At 44.4% G+C, this 23,619-nt stretch overlaps 1 protein-coding gene across 2 annotated transcripts in view; it reads left to right on the top strand.

Annotated features, from left to right (window-relative positions):
* Positions 1-23,619, top strand: part of PTPRR (protein tyrosine phosphatase receptor type R) — a 1,074,582-nt gene that overhangs the window by 777,689 nt on the left and 273,274 nt on the right. For both annotated transcript variants that reach the window (XM_069628248.1, XM_069628247.1), the window contains exons 7-8: positions 1,009-1,195; positions 10,704-10,788. In XM_069628248.1, the coding sequence (XP_069484349.1) occupies positions 1,009-1,195; positions 10,704-10,788 (272 nt within the window). The remainder of the gene's footprint in view (positions 1-1,008; positions 1,196-10,703; positions 10,789-23,619) is intronic.

Genomic DNA, 23,619 nt, shown 5'->3' with positions numbered 1-23,619 from the left:
TGCATCTGTGTCGCAGCCGCACTGCAACATGGGGTGAGGCTCCATGAATGTGCCCACTTCGATTGTCTTTTGCATCTGTGTCGCAGCCGCCCTGCAACGTGGGGTGAGGCTCCATAAATGTGCCCACTTCGATTGTCTTTTGCGTCTCTGTTGCAGCCGCCCTGTAACATGGGGTGAGGTTCCATGAATGTGCCCACTCTGCTTGACTTTTGCATCTTTGTGTCACAGCCGCCCCAAAACATGGGGTGAGGCTCCATGAATGTGCCCACTCTGCTTGACTTTTGCATCTTTGTGTCACAGCCTAGACACCTCTCGGTTCTGTGCACTATATAAATACATAAAATGAAATAAATTAAATAAATAAATATATCTTGTAGGTAAATAAATCTAACTCAGCTGTACATCAAGCTTCAGAATAAAGTTTTAATGTATACATGTATCACTTGGTGGGAACATGGGAGCATTCTTGCTATGGTATAAAGCCTCTATGGTCTAAGTAAGCAGAAAATAAATCAATAACATAAACAGTTTTCTTTTAATTGTACAACAGGAAACATCATCCTAACTCTTTACTTATGTGATTCAGATAAAGCCTATTTAAATAATTTGTTTATGTGTGTCTAATCCTGTAGCTCATTAAGGTCATGTTGACAGCCGTCTGGTTAATTTATAACACAATACAGAATTAGCTAAAGACATAAAAGCAATCCTATGCTTAGACGGGGGGCCGTGTGATGTGCATGTGTTCCCAGTGCAACAACACATTCGAAGATTCACCTTGAAGATTATTCTATGTTGGAGAATGAAAATGTGTTCGCAATGCTGTGTTCTTTTACTTTGTGTAGAACGTTCAGTTCTTTTCAATGGGAGGTTCTTGTGGAAAAGCATCCTTTGCACTTGGCGCCACGCGTGTGCACAATCCTGCAACAGAACTGCAACATTTCCTACTAAGAGAATGTGCACGCATACGCTGCACACCTCACCACGCCTATTGCTTGTTTCTTGCAGGAGAGGGTCCAATGTGTCGTTGACATTAGACATGAGTGGCTTGGGTATTGTCGAGCCCTTCACCGCTGCACCCACACCACGGGAAAAAGTAGCAATGGAGTACCTGCAATCGGCCAGTCGGGTCCTCACCAGGCAGCAACTGCATGAGACCGTTGCAAGTTCCCACTTACTTCATACAGAATTTATGGTAGGTGTCCTGGAACAAGCACGGCTACAAAAGATGGTCATGCGACATGCACACTGTTATAGATTGCATTTTTAATTTTTTTATTTGATTTAATTGCATTACAATTTATACAAAATGTTATCCTACAAATTTACAAACATTTATCCAGTTCAGTATCTTGATTCTGTACTGAGTCCTGGATATCCTTTCCATCTGCCTCCCTGGGGTTTTCTACCGGGTCCATTTAGTTTATAGTTGTACATGGTTATAGGTCACTTTATAGAGACACTGTTATCTGTTTTGTCTCCTCTTTACAATAGCATGTTAATCAATGTGGCATTCCATGCATTACGATGGCAGATGTAGAGCAACGGAGCTTGCCGTGGCATTGGGATTCTGTGGGGAATGTTGGGAGTTTGAAAAGGAGAAACCGTTGTGGAGATGGGCAAGGGTCCGGGGCTGCTGACGTGAAAACAGGAAATGAAGGAAACGCTCACAGTCTTACTGTGTGGACGTTATTGAAGATTTAATACTTACCTGGGCTCAGTCAGCCTTTTAATCTGCTCGGTGCATAGCTCACAGGATACGCTCTAACCTCTGACATGAAGCAAACCTGCCCTTCACATGATCGAATTCCCGGAAGGCGAACTAAGGCCCGTTATCCTCCAGAGAACGACACATTCCGTCCCATTCAATAATATATTTTGTATGATATAGCATGTACATACTGCACATAATTACTTCAACTCAAGATTGTTCAGTATAGTGCAAATCCTCCCTGAATCTTTCATCATCCACAGAACCAATGATTTGAAACACATTTCTGCTCTTTTAGCTCTACTGTGATGGTTACCTGTGACGCTTGACATACCTATCATATGAGAAATAGAAGACTATTGAAGGATCTGCACTATGACACGAGACCGACATTTGTTACTTAAACCATAGTGGAATCCAACCTTAAAACCAGGAAGTGCAGTCTTCATCCTTTAAGACTGACTTGTGATTTTGAAAGAACAACAGCCTGACTCGCATTGGTCTGAAGGTAAATTTGACCGGTCGTCTTGTAAGAGAGATCAATTTCATCCATGCCAAATCAGTTTTACGACAGATCCTGAAGAAAGCCTTGACCTTCAGCAAAATCTAATGTTAGAGGAATTGATCCTAATCTTAATCCCAACCCACCGTGCATTACCAACTGCAAGGGTTGGATCCCCTGTGACTCCGGTACCTCTCGATCATGAGTCTTGACAGAGGCTCATAAACAAATGCTCCAAGACTGGTGGGGGTTCGCAAGAGGTCCCGCTCAAAGGACAAGTCTCAGTGTCCCTCCGGAATGCCGTGGTGCATCTCATCTGCACCGTTGTCTGAAAGTTGATCACCATGGAAACTATTTTCCCCGCAACAAGGGAAGGGTGTTGTTCTTATATACAAAGCCCTTTGGAGGCTGCTAGCTTGTCTGACATCATTCGGTGTGCCTTTTTTAGCTGACTATGTCACATTCCGGGACGCACTGTCTAGAGGATGATTTGCTCGCAGCCATGAACTAGGACTGGACCTTTTTTTAGCCCCTTTCGTTTTGAACCCTTCGATCGTAGGGCAATGCTATGTATTGGAAAGCAGGATCTGGCACGCCGCTGGATCACTTTGCATTACCAAGATGCTGCCATGTGATTTGGGATTATGGATTAATTTTTTCAGAAGAACTGTGTGTGCCAACAAGAACCCCTGTGCCAATGGCATATTGATAGCTGAAGCAGTCCTATTGTCCTAGTGCTCAGCACTTTAGATGAAGTGACTGATGACTTCACAAGTGCATACAACCTCATAGTGACTGGGATGGATATAATAAGTAGGGCTAGCACAAGGCAGATAGTAGATACATCTAGAGCAGTGGTATCCACACTGTGGGGCTGCCCCCCGCCCCCTGAGGGGGAGTCAGAAGGATTTCCAGGGGGGGTGAGGCTCTTAGAGATGGGAAGATGGTTACTGTATTTAATAGAGTTCTAGTATTTCGGGGAACAGCAGTATTTTTGCTCAGGTGGGACTCAGCATACAAGGTTTGGAGGACACTGGTCTAAAGTAAATGCGTTCTTACAGCTAAACAAAGTTAATGTCTAGGTGTGGGGGCTGTTGGGGGTCAGGCATAGGACAAAAGTCTTGTGCTCCCCCCACCTCCCCTTGGGGGAGAAAGAGTTCCTTATTATAATGTTCACAGAAAAGAGGCATGCAAGCATCAGCTTCTGGGGTGGGACTTTGCCTAACTTGGTTGAAAGCTTGAACTGGGAACTGGATGAAAGTAAAGGGAGGAAGGTCCGAGGAATAGAAGAGGGTATAGGCACCCCTACACTGCCATTTCAAAGCACGAGGTACCTCAGTTGGCATTTATGTCCAAAGAGGATGGCCAGATGTTGTGCCATCTCTTTAAGTTGCCCTTTTATGTAAAAGATACTTTTTGAGGATAGCTAGGTATCTTAGGTCCTACAGCCATGTGTCCACTTTGGAAACATGGGTACTCTTCCACCCACACAGGACCTCTCTGTGCCCGTGTGACTGCGCTCAGGAACCACAAAATACTGTTAGTGTCAACTTTTCATGTCTCCCATCCATAATGGAGAGAAGGGGTTCTGGAGGGATGTCTTAATGCCTGTCAGTGTGAATTAGGTTGTTGGTGTGGTAAGTGCGATGGGGTGATTAACCATCTAGGGAGGGCTAGTCCATGGAAAGATGCGAACGCAAGGACCTTTAATGTGAATAAGTGGCACTTCTGCATGGACAGCCCTGCACGCAGAGAGTATATGGGTGTGATCCAAGATAGTGGAGTGAAGCAAAGTTGAGTTATGTTAAGTACCTTGTAGTGAAGAGGGAAGCAGCAGAGGGACAATCTCCTGAGACAGCCGGCCAGTAATCCGGGCTGCTGGGGACCGGAGCGGCGATAAGAGTGTTTGTAGAGTGCGATGTGAGGGGTAGATGTTTAATAAATGCCAGGGTTTAATCCCTGCCAGCTATAGAGATAAACTGTGGAAGATTAAGGTTGCTGTCAAAGCGGGAGCCCCCAGGTTCTGAGTCATGGAAGGGGGGGGGGGGTGAGACGAATTGGTCAAGGGAAAGTATACTTGAGTGGTGAGAGTGGTTGCCATATTGGAGGCCCGGAGATGCACCTCCTTCTCTCTGTTCAAATCCATAAACATACTGTGCCATGAACACACTGTGCCATGAACACACTGTGCCATAAACACACAGTGCCATAAACACACTGTGCCAGGACATCTCTTCATTCCAGGTCAGGGTCTGCCCTTATTTTACAATGTCGCTTTTATTCAAAACGAAGTTTATTTCATAGAAACTAGTTTTTATTTCTTGTTTTACAATCGAATACAAAGACTGTAAATGATAATCAGTTTGTTGGGTCACACATATGTGAACCTGTACAACCAAACCCCCAGAGGTGACAAATGGACCACTACATACCGACACATGACCACAATATGACACACCATTGTTGTAATGCTCTATCGAGAGTGTCTTCTTTTATACAAGAAAACGTTGGAGTAGTAGAGAGAACGGCAATGCCATATTTTTCTTCTGTCATTTCACTTATTTCGGCAACGTGTCATAAAAGCATACAGCTATACGTAACACAACCCTACAATAAAACATTCCCATACAATCATTAATTAGTGAAGAATGAGTGGCCAATATCAGGATAATCGATCCATAGCGCGCGGTGCCTCATATGCATAGACGCAATCAACTAACACTGCCCATAATACATTTAATCACAATGGACATTGCAATCACGATAATAAATAATGAACACCTTCAAAAACCTTTGACCATCAGAAGGGGATTATTGGTGGTGAACCCTCACTGATCTAAATGCATTGTTACTTCGAGTTCACACATAATTACATAAACATATACAGTCGTCTCGGGAGGATAGCACAGGGGCAACGTGCTCGCCTTGGAAGCAAAACGACACGGAGCAACACAGGTTCAATTTTCGGGTCCGCGCTTAGAAACCTCTGGGTATTAAGTGCGTTATAAATAACCTATCATATATGACACAATAGGCAATTTATAATGTTAACTTTCCTTATATTATTTAATTAGTACAACATATGATTACTGCTCCTTCTGTCTGATGTTCAATGTTTCGGCTAGTCCATGTACAGCTCAACAAATAAAATGGCAAGCGACTACCGATCATGTATCCTTATTTAATGTTTACACCTTGGCAAACGACCAGCTTGGCACATTCTGCAGGACTTCCCTATATGTGCATATTGACAATGCACCCCAAATCCGGATCTAAGGAAGTGAAGGGTTCTGTGCCACAACACGACCCACATCACCTTGGCCAGTCTCCTCGCGGAGGGCGGATAGTAGAGGTACTCCATGGCAATTTCAGAACATCCTTTAGCAACACATCAGGGTTTGAAATTGCCCCGAGCTGGGAGTTATTTAGTTCCCGGTTATAGCCAAGGAGAGCCTGGTTAGCTTGAAGTCAGCAGCTACCAGGAGCTACTTTTGACTCCCGTGGCAAGTGGTGCCAAACAAACCTAACTATGCGATATTAACTGTGTGTGCTTGGGAATGTATATAAAGGAGAATAAAGCACGCACCTCAGGGTCATTTAGAGCATGTTAGATAATATACAATAGACAGAAAGTTAGAGTTGGCATTGTGTGCAAAGTGAGATTTGCTGTGTACTATGTACTAACACCTGGTCCCCCAGTGGTAGTTCCTGCCTAACTGCTTATGCCTGATGCACAGGTGCTGCTTTTTGCTCCTGGTCAACAAATCCCACTTTCGATCCCTGCACATGCTCTGTAACCATCAACGTGTTGACAATGCATCGCCCCCAAATCTCAGAACCAGCCAGTGCGGTATGCAGTGATAAAATCATGGCAAAAATGTCACCTGTACAAAAAATCGTGGCAAAAATGCAGTGGTTTGACCCGCTAAAGGTGTACCCCATTACACCATTTAAGGGGAGTGGGGGTTGCAGGGGAGTCCCCGCTCCCCTTAAATTGTATAATGGGTCCGATGGTTGCGGGGATGTCCCCCGCATCCTTTACATGGATTGCGGTGGCAAAACCACAGCATTTTTGTCACGATATTTTGTATCCACATTTTTGTCGCGATTTTAACACATGGAACCGCCAGAGCTGGTTGACGAGACACAACTTTATAGATTTTTGGAGTTGGCCTGAATGCTCCATTACCATGATCTCTCACAAATATCTACTCAACGTAAGGTTGGATTTTTCTAACTCATAGGCCCAACTCCCAATGTCCATAAACTTAATTTCTTTAATAATCAAAAGATTTAACTTCAGTGAGAAAACCACCGGTCTGAATGCTTCGTTTTGATGTTTTCATTCTGTGAGGTTGAAAAGATCACATATTTTGCTTTAAGGCGATTGATTAGTAAACCAACATTATCACATTGTACCGATTTATATAGAGGCTAAAGAGAGTGGGTGCCAGGACACAGCCCTGGCGCAAACCTTTCAGTACCTCCAAGGGGGCAGTTGTTGCACCTCTTATACCCCCTCTCACAACTGCCTCCTTTTGTGTGTAAAGCAATGCAAGTCCTTTAAAGAATGGAGGTGGCATGCCCAAGCAAATCAACTTTTCCCATAATTAGCGCTTGGCATTTCGTCAAAGTCTCTTTGCAGGTCAATACATATTGAATATCATTTCCTTTTCCTTAATGTTGCATATACTACTGGACTAGTCAATTTCATCTAAATGCCTGATCTGCGGTACTAACGCCTTCCTGGAGCCCTGCTTGCAGATTGTTAACCAAATAGTTATCTGCAATCCATAGAGCATTGGAAAGGATTAGAGGTTTTAACAATCATCACTAAAGTTTTGCAATAGTCACCCGGGCTGGGATGGGTATGCCCAAACGCGGGTCATGTGCGCCTGCCGTGCCTAGATTCCAAAGCTACTCCTCGCTGATGACACCCAATGAAGCCAAAACATGTCTTAGGTTGGATCATGGAACCAGCTTGTTTTGCATATGTTCTTACCACTGCTGCAATGGCATGGCACGCTGGAAACCAATGGTCTGGAGGGCTTGCCTGAGCAATGTTAGTGGTTATGATTATAATACAGGTTATAAATACAGGTTGCTGTAGTACATTTCAGCTTACATATTCATATTAACAAGCATACATTCAGGGTCTCAACTCATAAAATGATACAGAACTATTCTTAACTCTGGTCCATTTACCCGTTGGGAATGCAAGCAAATTCTTTCAATTTTAGATAAGATAACACTTCTGTGAGTGTCTTCGCAGACTCGCTCATATCTATACATAATGGTTCAGCGGGGAACATTGCTACGACTGTCAAATTGCAGATCTTGCATAAGTTACTTTCAGGACTACCAGCCACAAAGCATGACCATCGGGCTATTGTATGATATACTATGTGGAAGGAGTTTAGAGGTCACAGTTCCTCATCCGTCAAGAGGCTACAAGCAGTGCTTTAAGTGGGGTAAGAAATTGAGGGTGGGGGCTCATTTGGGGCCTAGCTTGCATGATGGGCGTGGTCTGACTTGATGGGCGTGGCCTGAAGATGAACATGTCAAAAATTGTCTGGCCTACATAACTAAGTGCATATCGCAACACAGTCTGCTTGCTACATTCCTTACGGTGTAACCAATCAAAGCTCAAGGTCATTATTTATTGGACCCTTAGCAAAAGGGTAGGTGTTGAGGTACATTAGCATCCCAGTACATAGGTCGGGCAAGACAACCCTTCAAAGCCACTACACTGGGGCAGCCGCGTAACGGGAGCAGCTGGCATACCAATAAGGGCCAAGCTGTGCCAGCCAAGGCATGAACCAATATTTGTGTTGCTGCTGCATCACACAGCTTTGGCATGTATATAAGTATTAGGCATTTGCCAGGCATGGCTATTAGATGCCCAGGTACTTGCGCCATTTTGCAGCTGCTACCATCGATGGCCAGTTCGTACCACTACGGCAGTGCCTGGCAAAGTGCCTTTCACATGCCTACACAAAAGCCAAGACTATTGCCATTGCCAAGAGTTGTTCTTTATGTACCTGCCTAAGGTACTGCTGGTATGCCTCCCCTACCTTGTACCTCATAATACGCTGCATTGTGGCCATGGCGATTCGCAAAGGACAACCACAACCTACCATTTTAAACCTGTGACTTTGAGTAGCTTTTTGCCTCTCATACATGTTACTCCAGGTTGCTTTATTTTACGGTTTATAGGCTTTCAAAAAGGATGAAAATAAATAGAAATGAAAGAAATGTGAGAACACATTTGTAATAGAGTGGATCCCTAGTCGGTATTTCTTTAACAGCAACGTTAATCCCGTCCCTCTTGAGATCGCCCTTCAGTTAGGGTGACCAGATTTAAAAAGTAGAAAACCGGGACAGAGCAACTAAAATAAAAGTAGGACTAACTCTTGAAAGTGGCTATCAAGGCACTACACTTCTGTAGCGTTTGGAGGAGAAGGGGGGTTTAAGTGTTACTGTTCAAAGAAATGCATATTATAATTAATTTATCACAATCTAACACTGTCTTAAGTTGTAAATTGCAGCATTTCTTCTGTGCATTCCTGCCTGCCGGCTATGAAGACCTTCTACAAAAAACCGGGACCACTGCAGTTTCTAATGGGAACATAATCTTGAGAAAGAGGGACAGAGCACCAAATACCTGGACAATCCCGGCAAAACCGGGACATCTGGTCACCCTAACTTCAGTGCTGTGCGAGAGCAAATGGCACGAATGAGACGATGCTTCTAATCTGCAACTGGCTGTTTTTGTTTTGTTACAACCGTTTCTAGTTTTTGTGAAAATATAGAGAATGGATAACGACCTAAAAATCGCCCCATTATTGCAAGTCGAGATTCATTTTCTGGGCAAAACAGGAACTACTTCTTTTCATCGCATGTCAACGCTGCTTGATCAAATTTTGCATTCGCCATTTTGTGTGCCTCAGACCTCATGATGTGAGGGCCGGGCACAGCAAAGGCACCGAACAATGATATTTTCAAAGTGTTCTCTGAAAATATGATTGTGCGGGCATGAATAACAAGCTAGGAAGTGAAAGGAAAATATGAAAGATAGCGAAAGTGAGAAAGAACGTGGGGCAGTAACAATTCAAGAAGGGGAGAGAGAAAGGCACAGGGACGAGATGAAAGGAAGGGTCGCAGAAAAGAAGAGGGAGAAACAGATGTGTCTGTTGCAGTTTCAGCTGCTGGAGGCGATCACTTAAGTGAGAAGTTTGCCTCGACCAGTTGGAACTGCAACAGCAAAGTCAGTGGCAGTCGCTTAACTAACTGTGGTTACAGAAGTGGCTTCTCGTATTTGTTGCAGCAGGCAAGGCCTCGGAGTCCACAGCAGCAGGTAAGTCCAAAATGACGCCCCCTTTTTATCAGTCTGGCCGGGCGCTGCAACTTCCTCTCGTGACCCTGTACAAGGTTTGTAAGCCTCGCTAGGGTCGCGAGAGAAAGTTACAGTGACTGACTGAAGTGCTGGCCAGGCACAGCGTCGCTCAGGCCGGCTGCCACTTCTGTCAGTCCCACAGCTGCCTGACTTGATCATGACGGGCGCATCTCCCATCGTGGCTGTGTCCATTGCGGGATAATGTGTTCCGCCATGGCATGCTAGGACCGGGTGCTCCAGCAGGGCCCTGGCTCAGCCCCACTTTTTGGAGACTGCGGGTGCCCAGTCCCGGCTGGCCCACTTACAGCACTGGTTACAAGTGATGAAAACGCTAGTCTTTGACAAAAGCTTTGGCAGTCACATTGGTGGTCCAATTGAGTAAAGCATTTGCAACGCACATTCTACTTCCGTTTCACTGGATCGTGCTAGATCATTGAGGGACATCTGTCTACTTTTGGTCTGAGAATGCATGTGTGTGTGTCTGTGTCTGCAGGCACTCGTGCAAATAAGAATACTATGGTATTCAATTGCTGGAGATCCTCTCGTGAGCACTGAAATACATATGAACACGTATACAATCAAACACATGAAGAGATTATAGAAATATGATTTTTATAAAGAGAAGGATGTGTACAATATTTCCACATTAGAGACCCCTTCATAGTAACATTTCACCTCTTGTTCACCTAGACCCCCAAATGATTGCAGGAGCTAAAAGGAAATGATCACACAATGTTCTTTTGTCGTGCTGTGCATCCCAACTCAAATATCTGTAGCTTTGTACCGGCCATTTGAAATCTCAAGTCTCTGTATTTCAACTACATTAATTATCTATTTGTTTTAGAATTACAACGCAGAATCTCAGTACTGCTCCAAAGTCAGATGTCTGCCAGATATGCCATTCCTTCGAACTCTCTAGCCCTGGCCTATTCTCTGTCTATGCATAAGATCCTTGCCAACTGCATGCTGTGAACCCCCCTTTTTCTGATCACGTCATCCTTGATTTGTTTTGCTTTTTCTATTAGTCCAAGTGAACATTTACTTGATAAGAAATGATGGAAACTGATTGCACTGTATGTTCTTTCTCTGTGCAGGAAATACCAATGAACTTTGTAGACCCCAAAGAGCTGGACATCCCGAGTCACGGAACTAAAAACCGATATAAAACTATTTTGCCAAGTAAGTGTCTAAGAAGCAGCATATGCTTTGCTCATTTTTTGCATTCTGTACGCGCAAATTAGTCAACTTGTGGGACTTCAGTGGTGGCCAGGCTCAAAGAGCATGTGTACTGAACCTTATTCTGCAGGAGAAACATACAAAGGATCACAGTGTGAGACAGGCATGGTACCAAGAGATGACACAGACAACAGATGTTATAGATGTGAAAACCTTTATTAAAATGTCATGGTGGGTGTAACACCCAACTTTCCCTGTAGCTATGGTGGGTATAGCCCTACCTAAAGAAACTAAGGAACGTCTATGTCCAGACGTCCAAAAGAAAAGTCTTTCTGTGTCAAAACCTATGCTTGCCCTCACGTCTAATACCTAAAAATAGTGCAGGGATATTCTAACTCAAAATAGTGTCCAAATTAAAGTCTGGAGCAATCTCTAGTTCCCTTCCCCAAGTTCAGGATACAGTTCCCAAAGACAATGTTCACAAAAGGGCTCTTTCCCCAAGATCGAGATACTGGCTCACCAAAACAAAGTTCCAAAAGAGTTCAGGGTTCCCTTCCTCAAGCTTTAAGCATGGATTCACAACACAATGTTCAAAAGGTAATATTACCAAGAAACTCCAAAAAAGGCTCAGGGTTATTCCACCAATCCACACGTGCTGGTACACAACAAACAAAGTTCCAAAAGATAATGCTCCCAAGAAGCTTAGGTCTACGTTCCTCAAGCTTAAAGTCTTGTTTCACCAATAATCTCAGTGTTCAGTAGGAGCTTAGGTTTTTCTTTCCCAAATTTGTTTGCACTGATTCCAAACTGATATTCCGCTCTTTCTGGTTTCTTGATTGTTTGGACATTTCCCTTTCCTTGTGTTGGGGCTCCTTGGTCTAGGCGCTGTTGACAGACCACACAGTCCACCCACCACAGGCTGCGCAACTTGTTGCCCTTACCCAAGCACTTTATTCACGTAAGTTAGGATTGTCCGATTATTCACACTTGTAAGATTCAAATGTAGTTCAAACTTTCAATTTGTCCTGTTGCTCAAAATTCGCTGCTCCCCTCGACTGCTTATTTGCAGAAAGGTCTTTCGATTAATTTCACTAGCTTGTATTGCTTTAGAATTGTCCTTTAACTGTGCAGTCTTTTGTACACGTATACTTCCTTAAATGTGACCACTCTGAAACATTGTTCATCATTAGCCCATTGTTGGCTTTGCATTCGTCTATTTCATCATCAATCGGTTTTCATCAGAGGCTTTCTAGAACGTGCTGCCTCACTAACTTTCTGTCAAACCGATGTGATTGATCACAATATTTATAATTGAAAACAACTGGCAGGTATCCCCCAGGGACTCACCGTTACCTCTGTTCCTCCTCCTCCTATGACTGGCACCTTCCTGCAGGGAAAACGGCTCCTCAAATTTCAAGCGGAGAGAAGAAAGCGAAAAGCCTCCCAAGTACTTCTTCCCTCCCTAGATAAAACCAGGCAGGAGAAGAAATCCTAGGGAAACCCTCTGGGGAAGAAAACCCTGTGCCGAAGGTAGCGGTATGATGTCTTCAGTTGCAGACGGAGGTTCCGGTGCAGTCCGAAGGTCGTTCGTCTTGAAAGAGAAAGAGACTGGTAAGTATCAGCAGGTAAGTGAATAGTGGATATGTAAGAATTTGAGTAATGTAAATTACCCTTAAACAGGAACGTTGTGTGGGGGAAAGGTGCCAGTCAGCCTCAGGATACTTCTATAATTATAAAAGAGGTTGGATGAGAAACCGTGGGAAAGTAGAAAAGAATAATGGGAAGCCACGGGGAAGTCTTTACCTGAGAGGCTAATAGGGCGGAGCTAGAAGTTGTTATGGTGTAGCAGAGTCTTGCGTGGGCGGTCGTAATGTCGGGGTGACTTGTTCCTGTACCTATGCGAAGGAAGATAGCATAGTGAGCCGGGAAGGAAGGAAAGACGGGAACAGATATTCCGAAGAGTATCGAATTCAGCTTACCGCGATCCGGAGAAGCCCCGGTAGGCAGACTTGGGTTAGAGAGGGACGGAGTCCGTGGAATCGGGAGAAAGGGAGGCAAAGGGAGCTGCACTAAAAAGGGCGAGGCAGAACAGGAAAAGAATTAGACAGCTGTAATGAAATGTCTTTCAATCGTATAAGGAAGCCTAGAAGCGAACTTACGTAGCGTTGTGATAGCGGAGTAGCAACGCAACTCTGTGCTGATCTCGGAGACAGATATACCAACTCCCGGGTAGGGAGGCAGCACTTCCTGGAAACCGGGTTGTGCAGAGACTAGACCCGCAACACCGGTTACGGCGGCCATCTTGTGAGTTAAAATGGCCGACACCCGCCGTCCTAAGGTCCATTTATGCCACAAGGACAACCGTCCTCGGAGGGGCGTGACACTTTCTTTCAAACACACACTAGGTTTCTCTCATTCATTGGCACTCACCAGTCACAAATTGGTTCTTTCCCAGTTTCTTGGTTCGAACGGTTAGGATCTCACTGCCTGCCTCTCAGACACCCCGAGACTGTTGCTTCCAGTCAGGGAATGAGCACCTCTCTGCCACAGCATAGAGACTGCCTGCTTCCACGGCTCCCTTCTCTCGTGCTCCCAGGCACCTGGCAGTGACACTCTGCTATACTGTGCCTTTCTCCAGCGTCTCGACGTTCCGTTCCCCACTGGTTTCTCGCGGCCTGTGCCTGCCTTCCTGCTCCTTTCTCACTCCACAGGTTTCTCATTTCCCTCTCACTCCACAGGCTTCTCACTTTCTGTGCTGTTTGTGGAGTCTGCCTTTTATGCACCTGTGAGTCTCTTACAGGCTGCAGGTGTGAAGTCCAAGGTTCTATTGACTGACCACAATTAGGCCAGTTAACAGGACATTCCGGACCTTCAGTTCTATGGCCTTCAGGCTCCATCTTCTTTGTCTCAGTTCTATAGTGGTGTCTCCTATAGGTAATCTTCATTACTCTTGGTGTTAGTTTCTTCTTCTCAGTACTTGGTCTGACCTCAGGGGAAAAGTAGGATCTGGGCAGCAATATCATACAAAGGCTAATTAGAAGGTAAGGTGAATTACTGTCAGCAAATAGGGGTTACTGTGTCTCACCTTCAGGTACCCTGTCACCAATCCCCAAGGTCCCTCCACCCAGGTAATCCTCCCTCGCTAGTCCACCCCTAGGGTCCGGTTCCAAAAGTGATGGCCCTTCCCTGGCCACCTAAACAGCAGATCCCTGGGGAGTAGATGTGAGAGTACCTTCAGGTTTCTCACAGCAGCTACTCCCAGATGATATGTGGGCCCGTCTATGTGTGGACTAGTTAATAAGCTGTTGTGGTGGGGAGGTTGTACTCCATCTCCAAGTATCTTAAATTCTTAGGTGGTATTTGTTTATTTGTCTATTTGTCGGCTTAGAAAAACCTTCAATATTATTGAAAAACATTCATATAGAAATAGACAAACTATTATAATACATACATACTATAATTGATCCCTGCTCACCACATAGTCGACAGGAGCGGTCAACAGATGGTACATCACACTAGGGCCAATTACCTCTCCTGTGCGTAGCCGATTAAAATGAAGTATTACATAGAGCTGCCATTTCTTTTGCTTTTGGGAGCATGGACGGAACCCATGGTTGCCGATTACTCTTCTCAGGCATTCATAATAATAATTTGTACTATTATAAAATGCCTCATGCCTGATTCCTCCAACTTTTGGCTTTCCTCAGAGGTATTCTTCCCTTCCTCTCCTTCCCCCAGAAGCTCACTGTCTCCCGAGCCCTGGTTCTCTCGAAGCTGGACTACTGTAATAGCCTCTATCTTAATCTGCCTGCCTCCACTCTCAGCCCTCTGCAACTCATCCAGAACAGAACTGCGAGACTTGTCCTTGGCCTCAAGCCCAGGGACCGTATCTCTCCAGGACTGAAATCTCTACACTGGCTCCCAGTGGCTGCAAGGATTAAGTTAAAAACCCTCTGCATTATCCACAAGGCCTTCTGGGGCCTGGGGCCAAAATACCTTCAACTCTCTCTTCCTAAATATCTTCCTTCCCGAGCCCTTCACTCATCCGTCTCCAACTCCCTCAGGGTCAGCCGCTTCTCAAAGCAACGAGCTGGGGGTAGATCTCTCTCCGCGGCAGAGGCCTCCCTCTGGAACAGCCTTCCCGCCTCCCTGAAACTTGAGGAGAACCATCTCCGGTTCCGGAAGCACCTCAAAACCTTCCTCTTTGCTTCTGCTTTCTCTGTCCCTCTCCCCTGCTAAATTCTACACTGAAATTGCACTGAATCTGCAACTGGGCCACTCTCACCGACCTCGGTCCTGGGCCCAGCCACTCTCCACTTGCACTGCCTCCCTGGCATCTCCTGCACTGCGGGACTGTCTCTGTATCCCTACAGCCCCCCCTTCCCAGCACTTGTCTGCACTTACCTTGCACTTGCCACCAGCTGGCCCTATTTATTTATTTATTTTTATTCTACTTACTTGTACTGCACTTCCCCCTCCCCTTCCCCTTGCACTTTTCCCTTCCCTTACCCCTGCACTTGCGCGGTCTGAATGATACCTTGCCTAGTAGGATCGTTATGTGTCTTCCCCTTGTTCCCTCCTCCCTGCCTCGTCGCGCCTTGAAACACTTGTGTATAGGCGCGTTACAAATGCCATATCATATCATATAATTTTAAGTTTTAGCCTTATATTCCCTTGCTGAAATGTACCTCTTTAAATGACAATGGTCCTTCCCGAGGTCTAATCTAGACGTAGTCACCTAGTAAGGTAGTAAATAAGCTTTTAGAGCGTGACCTCCATCCGCAACTATCTTACATTTTGAGGTGATACATTTTCGTAGTTCTGCCAAAACATGTTCTGTCGTTAGCTGGTGCCACGCAATCTTCTCCTGCAGTTCAAATTGGATCAGATGACGTGTGTCTAAGAAAATAATGGCCATGTTTTTGTTTGTAACTCTTCCTTAGATTTTGAGAACACAAATATTTCACGTTGACTTCCTGTATTAAAGCAGTGCGCTTCTGCAGCAAATGTTGCTCACCTTGGGGACCCGCTGCAGTTGCCAGTGTTCACCTTTTGCTTTAGTGAAAATGGAAGGAACTGGAATTGATGAACAGGAACAAAGTTCCCAATGAGTAAGGGTGTAATGCTATACATGTGGCAACACAGAAACATGGGAAAAGGAACAAATAGACCCTCACATGATTTTTTCTAGCAATCATTATTTAATACTAGTTACAAAAAAGCAGATTATTAATTGCTTAGACAACTCCATGCATCTGATGATTCGGTTCTCAAACCAGGATTGCCTTGAAGGCACCAGTAAAAATTCACAGTCGGGTCTTTCCCGCCAAGTCGAAGCTAATTAGGCTATGATGGATCACAAATGTGCCCTTATTCTAGGAATAAGTTGGCGTTAATCAAGTACGTCTGAAACTTTGTGTAAAGGAATTAATCAAGACAACACACAATAAAAATTCAACATTGTGTTATGGAAAAGTGCAGTAAATGCATAATATTTATAATCATACAGATACCAGATATTAATTACAAGTAATACATACAAAATGATTGGATGAGAACACAAAGCGATACATGTATACAAACATAAAAATCACAATTAAAACTAAAAAAAACATATCGCTCACACACATAAAAGGGTAACTTCATTCTCTTATAGCTAAATTAAGAAAGAAAGGGAAACATAGTTCTGTGTTGTTCAAAAAGAAATCCATGGCGAACATATACATGGCAAAAGTTGAAGAAATATTTGTCTATAATGACACAAATACATTCAAAGACCATATAAAACAACTGGAAGAGATGCCTAGATGACATATTAATGGTATGGACTGGCAAGACAGAAGTACTCTGTTGATTTAATACGTGGCTTAATAACCTCACTCCAAACCTAAAATTCAGCATGAACACAGCAAAAACACGCCACCATTTTTTAAAATATTTATTTAGAAATAGAACAAGGTTCAGTAGACACTACATTATATCGAAAGCCAACAGACCGCAGTACATTGCTTATTTACAAAACCACCACCCAGATAGCGCGATGCACAGCTAATCCCGATCACTAATAGATCTCTGAGCCACATTAGTTGCAAGACACCCACAATCACATCTATGCCCCCATTACGAAAAGGTCAAATGGACAAGAAGGGAAAACATTAAAAGAAAGACAAAGACAACACACCGAACAAGAGAAACCCCCAACCTGAATTTACAACACCTCTAAATAACCCCCAATCTCTACTTAACAAACTAAAATCCTGGACAAAGATTAGACCAAACACATCCTACATCTCTCGCTACCCCTCCACCTACAAACCAGCCACATCAGAAATCAAACAATCCGCAAAAAAGGAACTAATATATGCTAGAGGGAACCAGACTACGTTCCCCAAAACAAATCACTCCCCCAACACACAGAGCCTGGCAATGCAGAAAAGTGTAATCAAAAGACACCTATAAGAACCAGAGCAAAACTAGAATCCCCACCACCAACATTCCTTTCATAACTAGAGATTGGAAAAACTACCACTCAGAAAACCAGGTGCATAACTACAAATACAGAAAACAGAGCGACCCATCGCGCAACCTACTAGAACTCCTCAACACAAAACCAGAAAATCCAAGCACACATCCAAAAACAAACAGTCCCACCCAACTGGGAGTCCAATGGCTAACGCACCCCACCCCCAACCAGTCGCCGGAAAAAATATCCAAAAAAAGAGCAACCCAAAATGCACACATTACACTGCAGCCTACTGAATGTTTGATCCATGGCAAAGCACCAATTAGAAATCTATGACCTCCTAAGTGATGGTGACACTGACGTCCTCTTCCTCACCAAACCATTGATATCTGGCAACTACAAGGTAATCGCTCATGAAGCCATACCTGACAACTACACACTAATACAATCCAAAAGAGAAACCAGAATAGGAGGAGTATTCGCCGTGGCACACACAAACCACATCCACTCCACATTCCTACCCCAACAGACGTAGACGACTGCGGATCATTCTTAATCAAGCTCAACAAACAATTAAACGTACTCTTCCTTCTTATCTACAGACCGCCCAGATACATCCCTAACTTTGCCACACTATTCACTGACGCCATAACCAAACTAGCCATAAATGACGACAATATTATCATTGTGGGAGATTTCAACATCCGGTTTGAAAGAGAAAATGAAACCACAACAAACTCCCTCAGGGCCCTCCTGCAAACCCTCCACTTTCTGCAGGGACAGACTCTCAACTTCCACCCCACCAGTACCAACCCTCTGGAGCGACCATCACATCATCACATTCACTGTCAAAATCCCAAGCCGCACAATACCCAAAAGCATAAAACAACCAACGACAAACAAAAGAAACTGAAAAAGACTTGAACTAGAAACATTAACACAACTTCTAGAAAATACCAAACTGAATATCTCCCAACTAAATTAAAGCAATCCAGACACAGCTGGAGAACCTATGCACTTTGCTCACAGATGCTTTAGATCAACTGACACCCTCAAAACTCTCCAAACCCCACTGAAAACAACACTGCACAGAGGGACCGAGAGAACCCAAGAAAACTAACCATAAACTTGGAAAAAGATGGAGGAAAAACAACATCCAAAAACACAAAATGAACGACGATTACTAATTTGGCTATAAAAATCAGCAGTTCTGAAAGCCAAGAAATCACACTTTGCTGCAAAAATCCAATTGGCAAAAAATTCACAGAACAAAATGTATAGAAGTATCAAGGAAATAAACACCCTACTTCATGTAGCAATAACATCATACCCACACAAATGCTATGCAACAGCTTCACGGACCACCTAACAACAAAAATACACTCATTGCAAACAGGCCATAGATGCATCCAGCAGGAACACAAATAACACCCTCCCAGAAACCAGCACCTCACAACCAGCACAAAAATCAACCGTTTAAAACCAATAAGCAAGGAAACTTTCAACAACCTACTAAAAGAAATCAACATGGCCCGGATCTCCAGGTGACCCATGCCCACCAGATATCTACAAAAAGCTACTGACCGATAATAAACCAGATCTCTACACCAGACTACAAATGAATCAATCCTTGAACCCTGGAATAGTACTAAAAGCATAAAGGTCAGCCTATAACAAACCTCTCTTAAAAAACGAGGCAGGAAAACCAGAAGACCCTACCAACTACAGAACTATATCAAACCTACCCTACACGGCAAACATCTTGGAGAACCACATATACAAGGAACTGTTCAACCATGTTAAAAGCAAGGAACTACTTGAGCAGTCTTATGTTGGTTTCAGACACATGAGAGGAACTGAATCAGCCATCCTCTCCATATGGCAACGACCGAAAGATGAACATGGACAACACCCAATCATCCCTCTTAGTACTGGACATTTCAACTGCCTTGGATACAGTCAAACACACAACCCTAACCAAGAGACTGGAAGAATCTGGTATTCGCAACTCTGTACTAAAATGGCTGAAATCCTTCCTCATCGACAGAACTGAAAGAACCTACCTACCACTATCTTCATCGAACACAAAAACACATCACCTGCAGAGTACCACAAGGATCAAGCGCTCCCCACTCCTCTTCAATATTTATATGACCCCCATAGTGAAGCTCATTCAAACTCATGGACTGAGAACCGACAAATATGCAGATGATAGCTCATTTTCAAAATAACCATTAACTACCACCCTGACAACACACTCAATTAATGCCTCACCGATATAAATACCTGGATGGCAAATAAAAAACCTTAAACTGAGCCCAACCAAAACAGAAAAAATGAAAACCAAACAAGACAACAATCTAACACAGACACCTCTCACCTGACACCCGAGCATGGGAACTTCACCAGAGTCGTCAACCGTGATAAAAAACCTCAGACTTCTCATGGACAGTGGTCTCACTCTGGAAGTACAAGTCAAAACAATAGCAAAACAATGCTTCTAAAGCCTTTGACTAATAAGAGGGATCCTCCCTTACCTCCATTTCTTACACAGAACCCTTGTGATAATTCCCTTGGCATTATCAAGAACAGACTACACAAATACCATCTACCTATGAATACCCAAATGCCTCACCAAAAAACTACAATGCATCCAAAGACTGCAGCAAGACTGTTCCCGAGATAATCTATTGTAAGGGATCAGGGGAGTCATAGTGCAAAACACTTTGTGAACCACGGGTTGTAGACTACTGTTATAATGCTTGATAACAAAAACAATTTATAAGATATTGAGCACTTTAGTAAAGCAGTTAAATTGTCATGATGATCTGTGAAGTCCGATCTGATCGTAATGTTCTTTGATTCTATAATCCATAAGGATGTAGTAGACTGACCATAATGCTGGGCAACCAAACTGTAAAATCTAGCCACCTTTTCTGAATATCCACAATGAATGTGTGTGAGAAAACATAACATAGTTATACATTCAAAAGGAGATGTCTCTATCAATGCAGACTTCCTATCGATCACGCTCTCGTCTTTCTTTCTGCACCACCAGACCATTCCATGGAATGTGGTTGTATTTATATATCTGTGCTATATCTCTTGCGCGTGCGCGCGTGCGTCTGTGTGTGTGTGTGTGTGTGTGCGTGCGCGCGCGCACTATGAATGCCTGCAGTATTTCTAAGTTCAGGCGCATGATCTGGTGATCCTGGAATTCTTTTGTTGATCCTAGCACGAGGGAGCAACATCACCCCGCTTCATGTATGGGAAGACTGTTGTGCACTGAGTGGAGTATCACATCTCTGATGGTTGGCCTGTGCTTACAAGGCATGGAGCTTCCCCCAACGTTCAACCCTTTCCTTGGTTGTGTGTCTGTGTAAGGCCTGTTGACTAGGCTGACATATTTTTGCTTTACATAAGTCTGTCTGGACGTGGGGCGTATCAGGTCTATTTCCTCTGTTGTCAGTGATGGGTTCCATATTTTGTGAGGACGTCCATACACATAAAGAAAGGAGAACACAATTGTTTAAGCCATAATACTCTGAGCAGGGGATGTCCTGTTGTGCACATCGTCTTGGATGAACATTGTATCCTGATATCATCTTGGTGACCCATCGTGATCAGGTAACCCTGCCAGAGGTTAAGCACTGTACACTGGCCCAAAGTGAGGCCCCTATTCCCATAGAACACCATAACAAGGTGTCTTTGCCACCTTCTATGGGGGAGATACCATTCTGGTGGGGAGTTGGGCTCGTTCTGCACACAAAAAGCTGTAGAGGTTAGGTCCCACTCTTTCCTCTTTAGTTTCTAAGAGGGAAGAGTGTGTACCACGTGCACTGCTCTTCTTCCCGCCTCACCTACAAACACTATTATGAGGTACCTTCCTGAAAGATTCATTTTGTCGCTGCTCTGCCCAGTAAAGATGCCTGAGAGTCAGAGGGTTCTCTGATCTATTCCTTGTTCGCTTGCAGCTCCATACTTCTATTGTGTGACAATTTTCATAGCACGGTGTGGTAGCATTAGCTGTTTAAATGCGGCTTAGCTTATTGTGGGCTATGCCTGTGTCTATTTTGAATACATCCTGCCTCTCTGTCTGTTCTTTGGTGAATCGCACACGTTTTTCGACCGACCCTAGTTTTCAGTTACTACCCCCAATTTGCATCCTTGATTTCATAGGGCAGTGGGTCACTTGGCCCCTCCCCACGTAACACCGTTTTCCTCTTCTATTTGAGGGCTTTGTAAAACAGATTTTTTTTAGGTCAGTTTAATTGTCAATAGTAGGTTTCCATTGTTTTTACAAATGAAATACCAACATTGTTTCATGAGACTGAAAACAAATGAATGCTGCACTGCCCCATTCTGCACCATAAGTATTAAGGCTTACACACATATATGCAAATGATAGCAGAGGAAGTGTAGGTGTTCAAGCTGAACGGGAATTCACTTAAAGGGAATGGCAAACATGAACCTTTAAATATGCTCATTGCCTTCATGCTCTATGGCACATAGTGCAAACTTAATTGCTTCCTGGTGCTTACATCTGGCATTAAAAGATCACAATGGCGCACAAGATGCATGGACGACTCCCAGTGTGCTGTATTGGCCCCAGGGGGACAGGTTAAACAACTTTACAAAACTCCTCTCTTTCCAAAATTAAGAATCCAGTGTCATGTCAACTCTTGGAAAATGGTGAACAGCTCAATCTTTCTGACCACCATCCCGGTTCCGACCCAGGCGATAGACCCGAACTCAATCGCAAACGCATGGGTGGGCCTTCTACTCACAGGCAGCTCTTATCATCCTACAGATGTATCAGTGTTACATGATACTGTAGACCACAGCACGGATCTCCAGATTAAAGCAATAGGCAATACCCTTATGGACCATCCTGGAATGGCTGTAACAATTCCTCTGCAACCAGTCCCAGATATTTAGGCTGGATTCTAACAAAACAAATCCACAATTTAAATACAATCGCTTCAGGATACAATCACTTCATGGGCCACTGGTGGGCAAAAAGATAAATTATAACGCCCTTATCACCATGCCTTAGGCATTACGGAGCAACGCCCTAGGATATCGGATGAACTGACAAGATGATAGTAACCTCCAGGGCCTATGGGTTCTTCCATGTAACAATCTTTATGGAAGAAAAAGTTTAATCAAAATAAGAGTGTGGGGAAGGAGTGAAGCCCTACGAGTGCCATGCCACAAAACTCTGACACGCAATTCTACTCAGAAGGCCTTCAATTGAATAATGGTTCTCAAATGTGGAGAATAAGTAAAACCACCTCGGGTAGATTCTGGCCGTAGTCAATGCCCACTGGTTGGCACCCAAAATCCAGCCTGTCCCCTCTACATCAACATTGACTTGAGATGTTAGGGCTGAAATCAAAGGCATTTTTACAGACTTAAAATCAGGCATTGATACGCTGGATGAAACATAACTGAACTGGCTGCGGGGAGCACATGATAGCATATCAAAGTGAGCTTAGACTGCTCTGCTCAGCAGCTGGAAGAGGTGGAGGAAAGGGTATTCAACCTGAAGGACACGCAAGACGTAAATTACTCATTCGTTCTGAAGCTGGAAGCCAACATCAAAACACATTGTTGTGATTAATGAGGACTATAAGGGGGAGGTTAAACAACAATAACAGTAGCAATAATTGTGCCCAGGGCCAAGAACATCCTAAATTAAAGAGAAAGAGAAACAGAGGGACCCCAGGGTAATTCATAGAAATTCGCACAAAAGTGGCGCACGCGACTGGCGCACAGCATGCCCGTGCGAATGTCTGCGCCAGCCGCGTGCGCTAAAATCGATTTCCGCGCACAGCGTATTCATGGATTTTCGCATCCAAAACCAGCCGTGGCGCAGCAAGGTGCAGCGACCCTGCAGCAGCGCCAGTTACGCCCCCAAGAACGCCCTCGCGCAAGGAAAAGCCTTCAAAATCCCCAAATAATCGCAAAGGGCTGCGCCAACCCTGGACCAGTTCACAGGGCTGGCAAACAGCAAACGCCAAGCGGGGAACGTGTATTTCAGTGGTTCGCGGGAAGTTCCACACGCGATTGTCCTGTGTACGTGTGCATCAGGGGTGCGTGGGAAGTATCACACGCAAAATCAGCAGGGTACGTCTATTTCAGGGGTGCCCGGGAAGTCCCACACGCGATTGGCCCCGTGCGAGCAGGGTACGTGTATTTCAGGGGTGCGCAGGAAGTTCCACACGCGATTGGCCCCGTGCAAGCAGGGTACATGTATTCCAGGGGTGCACGGGAAGTTCCACACGTGATTCCAGCAGGGTACGTGTATTTCATTGGTGCGCGGGAAGTATCACACACGATTCCAGCAGGGTACGTGTATTACAGGGGTG

This window comes from Ambystoma mexicanum, chromosome 12 (assembly GCF_040938575.1).
Source record: "Ambystoma mexicanum isolate Mex_15411 chromosome 12, UKY_AmexF1_1, whole genome shotgun sequence".
Taxonomy (NCBI): Eukaryota; Metazoa; Chordata; class Amphibia; order Caudata; family Ambystomatidae; genus Ambystoma; species Ambystoma mexicanum.
The sequence above is the reverse complement of the archived record's forward strand: the minus strand, read 5'-3'. Positions and strand labels throughout refer to the sequence as shown.